This window comes from Oncorhynchus keta, unplaced genomic scaffold, assembly GCF_023373465.1.
Source record: "Oncorhynchus keta strain PuntledgeMale-10-30-2019 unplaced genomic scaffold, Oket_V2 Un_contig_18255_pilon_pilon, whole genome shotgun sequence".
NCBI lineage: Eukaryota > Metazoa > Chordata > Actinopteri > Salmoniformes > Salmonidae > Oncorhynchus > Oncorhynchus keta.
The window spans coordinates 33,074-43,843 of NW_026280828.1; the positions used below are offsets into that span (position 1 = coordinate 33,074).

At 41.8% G+C, this 10,770-nt stretch overlaps 1 protein-coding gene, 2 long non-coding RNA genes and 1 other non-coding gene across 4 annotated transcripts; 2 read left to right on the forward strand and 2 right to left on the reverse strand.

The window, feature by feature from the left end:
* Positions 1 to 208: 208 nt before the first annotated feature.
* LOC118376453 (uncharacterized) lies at positions 209 to 1,835 on the reverse strand. The gene is made up of 5 exons (XM_052503896.1): positions 1,788 to 1,835; positions 1,558 to 1,655; positions 926 to 1,416; positions 395 to 817; positions 209 to 261 (listed from the first exon to the last, which is right to left on the reverse strand). The coding sequence occupies exons 2-5, from the start codon at positions 1,626 to 1,628 to the stop codon at positions 209 to 211; spliced, it is 1,038 nt and encodes a 345-aa protein (XP_052359856.1). The 5' UTR covers positions 1,629 to 1,655; positions 1,788 to 1,835.
* Positions 1,836 to 1,986: 151 nt separating this feature from the next.
* Positions 1,987 to 2,941, reverse strand: LOC118376452 (uncharacterized). Its single transcript, XR_008105059.1, has 3 exons — positions 2,435 to 2,941; positions 2,273 to 2,344; positions 1,987 to 2,084 (listed from the first exon to the last, which is right to left on the reverse strand). It is a non-coding gene; the product is annotated as an uncharacterized LOC118376452 (long non-coding RNA).
* trnas-aga (transfer RNA serine (anticodon AGA)) lies at positions 2,725 to 2,806 on the forward strand. The gene has a single exon. It is a non-coding gene; the product is annotated as a tRNA-Ser (tRNA).
* Positions 2,942 to 7,564: 4,623 nt separating the features above from the next.
* On the forward strand, positions 7,565 to 8,965 carry LOC127920080 (uncharacterized). The gene is made up of 2 exons (XR_008105060.1): positions 7,565 to 7,698; positions 7,857 to 8,965. It is a non-coding gene; the product is annotated as an uncharacterized LOC127920080 (long non-coding RNA).
* The last annotated feature ends 1,805 nt before the right edge of the window (positions 8,966 to 10,770 follow it).

Below are 10,770 nucleotides of genomic sequence, written 5' to 3' on the forward strand. Positions count from 1 at the left end.
TAGTAAACAGAAGAAAAGCAGAATTGAGGCCAATTATAATGCGAATAATTTAATGGTCTATAGTTCAATCCCATTTCTGAAGGTCTGATAAATAATTAATATTGTTTGTCCTCTTCCTTGTGGCAGGCGCAGCAGCACACTGTCCTCCAAAGCCTGCAAAATAATTGCCGGACTGCCCCTTTCCTAGCTCTGCGTGGAACATCCAGTGTCAAGTCCTTGGTGACGTGGGGGTGACATCCGGGATGAACACAGCAACATCCTCTGGAAAGTGAAAAAGAGGAACAGAATGTAAGCAAATGCAAACCGTAGCTTCAAAACATTGGCCAGTTGAAAGGTTCTACTAAGATGTCATGACAAATGGCACCTGCCAGAGTGCTCTCTAAGTGTTACTCACCTGCTTGGATGTCAGCTGGCAGAGTGGCGAAGACAGCCATTGTGAGAGTCCTTTCTTCAGGTGTGACGTCCACAACCTCCAAGAGGGAAGAGATGGGCTCTGCCTCTGTATTATGGGTGATGTCTACCACATTCCGGTTGGAAGAAGCCGGGTCTGCCTCTGTGTTAGGGGTGATGTCCACCACAATCAGGTTGGAAGAAGCAGGATCTACCTCTGTGTTAGGGATGATGTCCACCACATTCAGGTGGGAAGAAGCCGGATCTGCCTCTGTGTTAGGGGTGCTGTCAACAACATTCAGGTGGAAAGAAGCCGGATCTGCCTCTGTATTAGGGGTGATGTCCACCACATTCAGGAGAGAAGAAGCCGGATCTGCCTCTGTGTTAGGGGTGATGTCTTCAACCTCCAGGTGGGAAGCAGCCGGGTCTGTGTTATGGGTGACAACAACAATCCTGATGAGCTCTACTACTACAAGGCACCTAGATGTCATCGGAACAGGCATCTGTCAGAGTGATCTCTATCATTGCTATTCACCTGCTTGGATGCCAGCTGGTAGTGTGGTGGAAACAGCCACCGCGAGGACAGGGGGGACTGATAGGGTGGCTACAGGGGGCTGGAAGCAGCTCTGCACCTCGTCCGCCACAAAGGCACAGACAGAGCTCATATAAAAAGGGGTCTGGAGGTCATCCGTGGAGAAGGACTGACTGTGACTGATTCTCCCGAGGATCGACCACACAGAGTCAAAAGCAGCAGCCCGGGAGAAAGGGATGTGAGGGGAAGGGTCCTTTAACATGCAGGAGAGCTTCTCTACTACGGCCGCCACCATGCCCACGGCCATCCCGCTTATAAGGATTGGGTGCTCTGAATGTCCTTCCTCTGGCTGCAGCCACAGGGCCAGGAGGAGCCTGGGCACCACCTCCACCACCACCTGAGATGGGCTGAGCAGGTTGCTACGGAGCTCATTGGACTGCTCGCCCAGAATGCTTCTCACAGCTCTTTCCACGATGCTGTGGACCTTAGGATCGCTGAAATCAACAAAAGGAGAAGACAAAGCTAAACGATGTGCAATGTGCTCACATAGACCACTGTCTTTGTCTGTTTTTGCGTAGTTCCAGATGTGTAGATAAATGGATCAAGTCATATGCAGGGCAGTACATGGAACTGACATGTCAGCTGGCGAGGTGGGGTGCATAGAGCGGCGGAGCTTGCAGAAAGCCTCGTGCTCTATGTCCATCATTTTTAGGAAAGTGTTTACTTCCCAGGCCTGCAGTATGAAACAGGAAGTCCCATTAGTGTAATTTCACAACAGATCTATTCTGCTGTGCTAACTCGTTGTTGAAAGGCTAGTAAAAGAGCTCACTAACTTGTAGTATGTCTCTAACTCTCATTCTCTTACCAGCCGAATGAGGTCGTTTCGCTCCTCCAGGGTTTCCTTTCACACCCTTCAAATAAAACACAGAGCAATTCAACTTTCCTGGCTTCTGATTTTTCTGTTGTTTAATTTTAACCACACACCCTGGAGTGCTGCTGGTGGCAGGGAATGGCAGTGAAGGTGAGTGCTGATGTGGTACTCACCTCTCCCTAAGGGATTTTTGCCCTGAGACACCAGCCAGTTGCTCATGTGCTCCGTGGTGACATGGTGCAGGACCTGGCCTTGACTCTGGAGCAGCAGATAGTGGACCATGAGCTTCTTCTGCAAGATGAGGTAAGGTGTGAGACCGTGCCACGAAATACCATATCATGTGCTTTCAGAAGGGACTCTCTCAACATTTCACAACTGCTCATGCCTCACAATTTGCAAGTGATATTAAGAACCCTTCTCTAAACTGTCTTGAAATAAAACTCTTTCTGTTGTTTATGTTTTTGTGGGATGCATCTTACCTGTTTATTGTAATATTTTTCCTCCCAGCAGGCATGCAGATTCTGAAAATAAAGGCTGCTTCTACAGAATTCCTTTGAAGATAATGAAAATAATGATGTTTTGTTATGCACATTATGCACAGGCATGTACAGTATGCTAAAATTAATTTCTCCTAAGTTTACCTTTGTGGCACCATAAGTGAACTCCGGAATGCACCAAACCCTATCCATGGTAAGATGAGGAAGAAATGCAGCGCTATAAACACTCTCAAATGCAGACCTTCTGGAGCTGAGCAAAGATCAAGGAAAATAAGACAACAACTGTACTTAATAACAAATGAATGAGGGGAACATTTCATGTTATTGCATTATAATGAGTTACTGCATTATCTTTCAGTTGTTAAATTATCACTTTCTGTAGGCAATGCCTGGTGGCCCATTCACTTCTAAAAAGCCTGTTTTCTTCTGTCAACGTTGTCGTGGCCGAGTGGTTAAGGCGATGGGCTAGAAATCCATTAGGATCTTCCTGAGCAGGTTCGAATCCTGCCCACAATGAAGAAAAATATTTTTTGACCCCTGCCGGAGGTGGAAGTTTAGTCATGTTTCTTATACCAATCACATTCTCTCAGATCTCCACAAGTACATAACGAATAGTTGTCCATTTGGTATAGGACTGCAGGCCATCTATCCCACCTCACACCAGAGAGAGTGATAGGATACGGCATGTGTCAAAATGATTGATTGATGACAGGTGTCAAAATATGATTGATTGCTGGACTTATGACCTTCTGACATGTAGTGAATATGTGCATTGTCCCGCCCCCCTGTTCGTGAGGTCATGTGTTAGAGGGTGTGTGTTATTTTGTGGCCCATGCCCCCCTCCACCCCCCAGTTTTATTTCCCTGACGGTTGTTATCTATGAAGCATGAATGTCTGGGGTTATAGATATCTCTGGGGGCCTCAGTATTATAAATGTCCAGAACAAGCCATTTTTTAAGACCTGAATATTAAACATCTAAAATATGTCTACAAGTGTAATTCTCGGAGTGCTCTGTAGCTCATGTCACGAACCCAACGCCAAAAGCTTGGAGGATATTTTGTTAGAGGCTCCCGAATGTTTTAAAGGATTTCTGTGTACAAGCGAGGGCCATATTTCGTACATAGTCAACCCGGAGGAATCTACGGTTAAGATATTCACAGACAGCGTGTCCCAACCCTTTTATCGTGCAGAACCCGAGCCTTTTTCTCCAGCGCTAAGGATGCGAGAATGGCTTAAAATAAGGCGAGCTTTGTGTCAAATGGAACGCGCCCTGAGTGCTTCAAGGCTGCCAGGATATGCGTTGGAAGAACAAGTCTGTGGACGCCAGGATCTAATGGCTCTGAGAGTCACTGCCGTGGGGTATACCCCGGACTCCAGAGTGACAGTTTTAGCATGTGAACAATTTGACAGGTCAAATGCTACGAAAACGGTCAGTTCATATGTATCCTCCAAAGCATGCAAGGATGTAAATTTTTTTCAAAAAATGTTCAGTTTTAAATGGCGCGATTACCACATTTTCCGAACCCTGATTAATAAGCTGGACAGTCTTTTCGAAAATCGTGAACAATTACGGCGATGGCCGAGGTTATCGTTGAGACATAACCCGGAACAACAACAAGTTCGAAGGCGGATCTTTCCCTGGCAGGAAAGTGGACAGAGCTTCGACGGAGCGCGGAAAAGACTTTGTGATGGGGAATTGGAAACGGATAATGTTCAGGGCTAACAGGACCCCCTATATTTGTAAGAAATAGTTAAAATAAATGTTGAATTATAACGTGTGTTAAAATGTAGGTGTTAATTTTTGAAAATGTATACCCCCCCATTTAACTAAGGGGTAGCGCTCTTTTCTCTCAAGCTAGGGTCTGGCGCAGACAACTGTAAGATCTGAAAAAAACATGTATTATTTTATAGTCTATTCCTACATGGGTATGTTATGAACATTACGTTTTATTAAAGTTTGTAATAATGTACAAAGACCTGCATCCAAATTTTTTTAAATTTTACATAAAACACATGTGCTGCATGTTTAAATATTATTCAAATGGGTTACTTAATTCAAACATGTCTTAAGGTTGTACTATATATTTTGGTCTTAAATCAATGGTTTTAAAACAATATCTCACCCTTTAACTATGGGAAATGCCTATTTAACAACGTATTCCAGCTCTGTCGCGAAGTAAAATATCAGAGTGTTTGGGTGTGTGGGGAGGGGTCTTGAGGCGGAGCAACAGGCGTGTGTGTGTGTGTGTGTGTGTGTGTGTGTGTTAGAAACAAGGAATGTGTGTGTGTTAGAAACAAGGTGTGTGTGTGTGTGTGTGTGTGTGTGTGTTAGAAACAAGGTCCCTTGGCATTGTGTCCATTTCAGGCTTTAAACAACAATTAAACAGCCATCTAAATAATGTTTCTCAGCCTAGTTTCCTATTTAGTTCTCTTTATATGTACAGACACAGAGCTTCCAGAGGGCTCCAGCCTAAGGATTTTCAGGGCATGTACACCTGGGGAGATTAGAACCCCAAAGAAAAGATCCTAAAGGTATTTTCAGATTCAGGTTTATCATGACAGCCGCTTTATGAAAGGCCTTTACTTATGGCTAAACAGCTTCTACACAGTTTATTAATTAATGCTGTGGGATGAAATTAGGTGTTTCTAGGAGGTCTTAAACAGATCTACAGTGAAACAAACATGTACACTTTACACACATATTTATTGACTTTTAAAAAGACCACAGTAACATGACAGAATTTGTGCAAAGGCAACGAAATCGGCTAGGGGATATTAGATGTACAACAGTAGTATTCTGTAACAAGCAATACGTGTTAAACATGAGGCACATGCAATCATGACAGCCTCTTTATGAAAGGCCTTTAATTAGGTGTTTCTAGGAGGGCTTAAACAAATATACAGTGAAACAAACATGTACACGCTACACACATTTTTATTGACTTTTAAAAGACCACAGTAACATGACAGAATTTGTGCAAAGGCAACGAAATCTGCTAGGGGATATTAGATGTACAACAGTAGTATTCTGTAAAAAGCAATACGTGTTAAACATGAGGCACATGCAATCATGACAGCCTCTTTATGAAAGGCCTTTAATTATGGCTAAACAGCTTCTACACAGCTTATTAATTAATGCTGGGGATGAAATTAGGTGTTTCTAGGAGGTCTTAAACAGATCTACAGTGAAACAAACATGTACACGCTACACACATATTTATTGACTTTTAAAAGACCACAGTAACATGACAGAATTTGTGCAAAGGCAACGAAATCTGCTAGGGGATATTAGATGTACAACAGTAGTATTCTGTAACATGCAATCATGACAGCTGCTTTATGAAAGGCCTTTAACTATGGCTAAACAGTTTTCTACACATCTTATTCATTAATGATGTGGGCATACCCAGGATTTACAGACAGGACGTTTGATCTACACAGGGAGGGAAAACTTACGGAGTTATGATGGAGCGGGCAAGCGTCTTTGAGTTGGTGAATTCGAAATGGATAATGGTCGTGTCGCTACCTTCAGTAACCACGAGCACAACCGTTCCTTGATTTTAACTGGCGGCTTTATTCTGTAGTTTCAGTGAGAATTATCCCCTTCCGTGAGAACTATAAAGTAAATGAAAAACACAGTTAAGCACACTCTTACAACCTTATCTTACGAGTGACTTATTAGCTTGGTATAACTCTGAAGTTCTTACATACATAACAGTTTAACCGGTGTTATAACGGGTTCAGATTAAACACATGAATAAAGGAAAAAATACCTAATTGGCTGCTTATTACAGAAGGGAGGAAATCAAACTTCACACTTATTATTCCTGGCATTTGGTTTAGAGAACACAGGCTGTGAATTCAAACAACAGGAGGGGATGTCGTTACATTCTATCTGCAAACGGGGTGTGGGGGGGCCGCAGATTAGAGATATCTATGTTTAACCCCGGCTGGTCGGCTGATATCTCGACATGCTTTATGCATGATAGTGCACACCTTGGTTTCAAACGATTCTCTACAGATAGAATGGGGCTACATGCTTGGGGCCCTGTTGAACACACACCCACACCCTTTGTTTTTGAAACAAACACACACACACTCCTGCTGCTCCGTCACACGCACACTCACGCACGCACCCGGATTTTCTGTATTTTTTTCTTCGTGACAGACCGGGTTGATGGCTGGAAAGGACATTTTCCCTTCGTTAAAGGGTGAGATACTGTTTTAAAACCATTGATTTAAGACCAAAATATATAGTACTAACTTTTTAAAGACATGTTCAAATTAATTACCAAATTGTACTACTATTTAAACATGCATCATTAGTGTTTTTATGTAAAAACATTGGAGACCTACAGTTGTACATTATTACAAACTTTATAACATACCATTGTAGGAAAGACTATAAATTGCTTCTGAGAATCTACGTCTAACAGTCGCTTCCCAACCCCCTATGTCCAGTAGCCTTAAGAAATATCTATTAGGAGGGATTCACTTATTCACATCTCTTTTTTTAATCTGTCCTGGCAGCTAAATATTCGGGGCTGTGGGTTTGCGCTAAAGCTGTGGTAACTGTATTAAAGTATATGCTCCACGTTCTGTCCCTAACTAGGGGGGTGTTTCGAGACATTTTTGTTTTATAATGGTTACATGTTCATTACACACCTATGCATTCTATATTATTAAGTAGGCTGTTGGTCTTTTGAGGTCCGTTATGTCAATTTGCCTTTATACATCTCATTGACCTACTGTCAACTCCCTCAGTTGTAAACATCTACAATAATCATTAGACGTACGCGTCAGAGTTATCATACCCCTTGTTGGGGTTTGTACAGAGTTGGTTAAATCCGCTCTTTTTTGCTCCCCCACTTACATGGCTAATAATCTCCAAGCTGCTCTAAGCGGTGTTGTTTGAGTGAATATTGTTTTACATAAAGTTAATAACCCCTAAACCGATATATGAAATTACCTCTGCCCCTATCTATAAAGCGTGAGATACATTTTTTAAAACCAGTTATTTAATTCAAAAGATTTAGTACCTACATTTTAACACATTCCAAAATGTTTACTATTTCTTACAGATAAAGGGTCCTGTTAGCCCCGACCTGTAACTGACAGTTAGACTTACAGGTTATGTCGTTGTCTTTTGTTTGAATTGTTTATGTGTCCGCTGTGCGGGGAAATGATAATACAAGCGGAACTATGTAGCTAATACTGTTGTAACGGGGATCCTTATTGTAGCAACACACTTTTGGAGGTAAGGCAAGCTGCGTTAACTAAGTTTTCATGTCATCGGGTGTAGTTCATAAAGGTTGAAGAGTGTATGTTAGGATGAAGTGTGAATTCATGCCAGGAATAATAAGTGTGAAGTTTGATTTCCTCCCTTCTGTAATAAGCAGCCAATGAGGTATTTTTTCCTTTATTCATGTGTTTAATCTGAACCCGTTATAACACCGGTTAAACTGTTATGTATGTAAGAACTTCAGAGTTATACCAAGCTAATAAGTCACTCGTAAGATAAGGTTGTAAGAGTGTGCTTAACTGTGTTTTTCATTTACTTTATAGTTCTCACGGAAGGGGATAATTCTCACTGAAACTACAGAATCAGGCCGCCAGTTAAAATCAAGGAACGGTTGTGCTCGTGGTTACTGAAGGTAGCGACAGGACCATTATCCGTTTCGAATTCACCAACTCAAAGACGCTTGCCCGCTCCATCATAACTCCGTAAGTTTTCCCTCCCTGTGTAGATCAAACGTCCTGTCTGTAAATCCTGGGTATGCCCACATCATTAATGAATAAGATGTGTAGAAAACTGTTTAGCCATAGTTAAAGGCCTTTCATAAAGCAGCTGTCATGATTGCATGTTACAGAATACTACTGTTGTACATCTAATATCCCCTAGCAGATTTCGTTGCCTTTGCACAAATTCTGTCATGTTACTGTGGTCTTTTTAAAAGTCAATAAATATGTGTGTAGCGTGTACATGTTTGTTTCACTGTAGATCTGTTTAAGACCTCCTAGAAACACCTAATTTCATCCCCCAGCATTAATTAATAAGCTGTGTAGAAGCTGTTTAGCCATAATTAAAGGCCTTTCATAAAGAGGCTGTCATGATTGCATGTGCCTCATGTTTAACACGTATTGCTTTTTACAGAATACTACTGTTGTACATCTAATATCCCCCTAGCAGATTTCGTTGCCTTTGCACAAATTCTGTCATGTTACTGTGGTCTTTTTAAAAGTCAATAAAAATGTGTGTAGCGTGTACATGTTTGTTTCACTGTATATTTGTTTAAGCCCTCCTAGAAACACCTAATTAAAGGCCTTTCATAAAGAGGCTGTCATGATTGCATGTGCCTCATGTTTAACACGTATTGCTTGTTACAGAATACTACTGTTGTACATCTAATATCCCCTAGCCGATTTCGTTGCCTTTGCACAAATTCTGTCATGTTACTGTGGTCTTTTTAAAAGTCAATAAATATGTGTGTAAAGTGTACATGTTTGTTTCACTGTAGATCTGTTTAAGACCTCCTAGAAACACCTAATTTCATCCCACAGCATTAATTAATAAACTGTGTAGAAGCTGTTTAGCCATAAGTAAAGGCCTTTCATAAAGCGGCTGTCATGATAAACCTGAATCTGAAAATACCTTTAGGATCTTTTCTTTGGGGTTCTAATCTCCCCAGGTGTACATGCCCTGAAAATCCTTAGGCTGGAGCCCTCTGGAAGCTCTGTGTCTGTACATATAAAGAGAACTAAATAGGAAACTAGGCTGAGAAACATTATTTAGATGGCTGTTTAATTGTTGTTTAAAGCCTGAAATGGACACAATGCCAAGGGACCTTGTTTCTAACACACACACACACACACACACACACACACACACACACACACACACACACACACACACACACACACACACACACACACACACACACACACACACACACACACACACACACACTCACACACACACACACACACACACACACACACACACACACACACACACACACACACACACACACACACACACACACACACACACACACACACACACACACACACTCCTTGTTTCTAACACACACACACACACACACACACACACACACACACACACACACACACACACACACACACACTGTTGCACACACACACACACACACACACACACACACACACACACACACACACACACACACGCCTGTTGCTCCGCCTCAAGACCCCTCCCCACACACCCAAACACTCTGATATTTTACTTCGCGACAGAGCTGGAATATGTTGTTAAATAGGCATTTCCCATAGTTAAAGGGTGAGATATTGTTTTAAAACCATTGATTTAAGACCAAAATATATAGTACAACCTTAAGACATGTTTGAATTAAGTAACCCATTTGAATAATATTTAAACATGCAGCACATGTGTTTTATGTAAAAATAAAAAAAACTTGGATGCAGGTCTTTGTACATTATTACAAACTTTAATAAAACGTAATGTTCATAACATACCCATGTAGGAATAGACTATAAAATAATACATGTTTTTTTTTCAGATCTTACAGTTGTCTGCGCCAGACCCTAGCTTGAGAGAAAAGAGCGCTACCCCTTAGTTAAATGGGGGTATACATTTTCAAAAATTAACACCTACATTTTAACACACGTTATAATTCAACATTTATTTTAACTATTTCTTACAAATATAGGGGGTCCTGTTAGCCCTGAACATTATCCGTTTCCAATTCCCCATCACAAAGTCTTTTCCGCGCTCCGTCGAAGCTCTGTCCACTTTCCTGCCAGGGAAAGATCCGCCTTCGAACTTGTTGTTGTTCTGTCTGGTTATGTCTCAACGATAACCTCGGCCATCGCCGTAATTGTTCACGATTTTCGAAAAGACTGTCCAGCTTATTAATCAGGGTTCGGAAAATGTGGTAATCGCGCCATTTAAAACTGAACATTATTTGAAAAAAATTTACATCCTTGCATGCTTTGGAGGATACATATGAACTGACCGTTTTCGTAGCATTTGACCTGTCAAATTGTTCACATGCTAAAACTGTCACTCGGGAGTCCGGGGTATACCCCACGGCAGTGACTCTCAGAGCCATTAGATCCTGGCGTCCACAGACTTGTTCTTCCAACGCATATCCTGGCAGCCTTGAAGCACTCAGGGCACGTTCCATTTGACACAAAGCTAGCCTTATTTTAAGCCATTCTCGCATCCTTAGCGCTGGAGAAAAAGGCTCGGGTTCTGCACGATAAAAGGGTTGGGACACGCTGTCTGTGAATATCTTAACCGTAGATTCCTCCGGGTTGAATATGTACGAAATATGGCCCTCGCTTGTACACAGAAATCCGTTAAAACATTCGGGAGCCTCTAACAAAATATCCTCCAAGCTTTTGGCGTTGGGTTCGTGACATGAGCTACAGAGCACTCCGAGAATTACACTTGTAGACATATTTTAGATGTTTAATATTC

Excerpts from the sequence above, each read along its gene's own strand:
- LOC118376453 (XM_052503896.1), bottom strand. The coding sequence starts at position 1,628 with ATGATGGACATAGAGCACGAGGCTTTCTGCAAGCTCCGCCGCTCTATG. Across the intron at positions 1,417-1,557 it reads CCCACCTCGCCAGCTGACAT|CGATCCTAAGGTCCACAGCA; the intron begins GTCAGTTCCATG and ends TGTTGATTTCAG. Across the intron at positions 262-394 it reads GCCAGCTGACATCCAAGCAG|AGGATGTTGCTGTGTTCATC; the intron begins GTGAGTAACACT and ends TTCACTTTCCAG.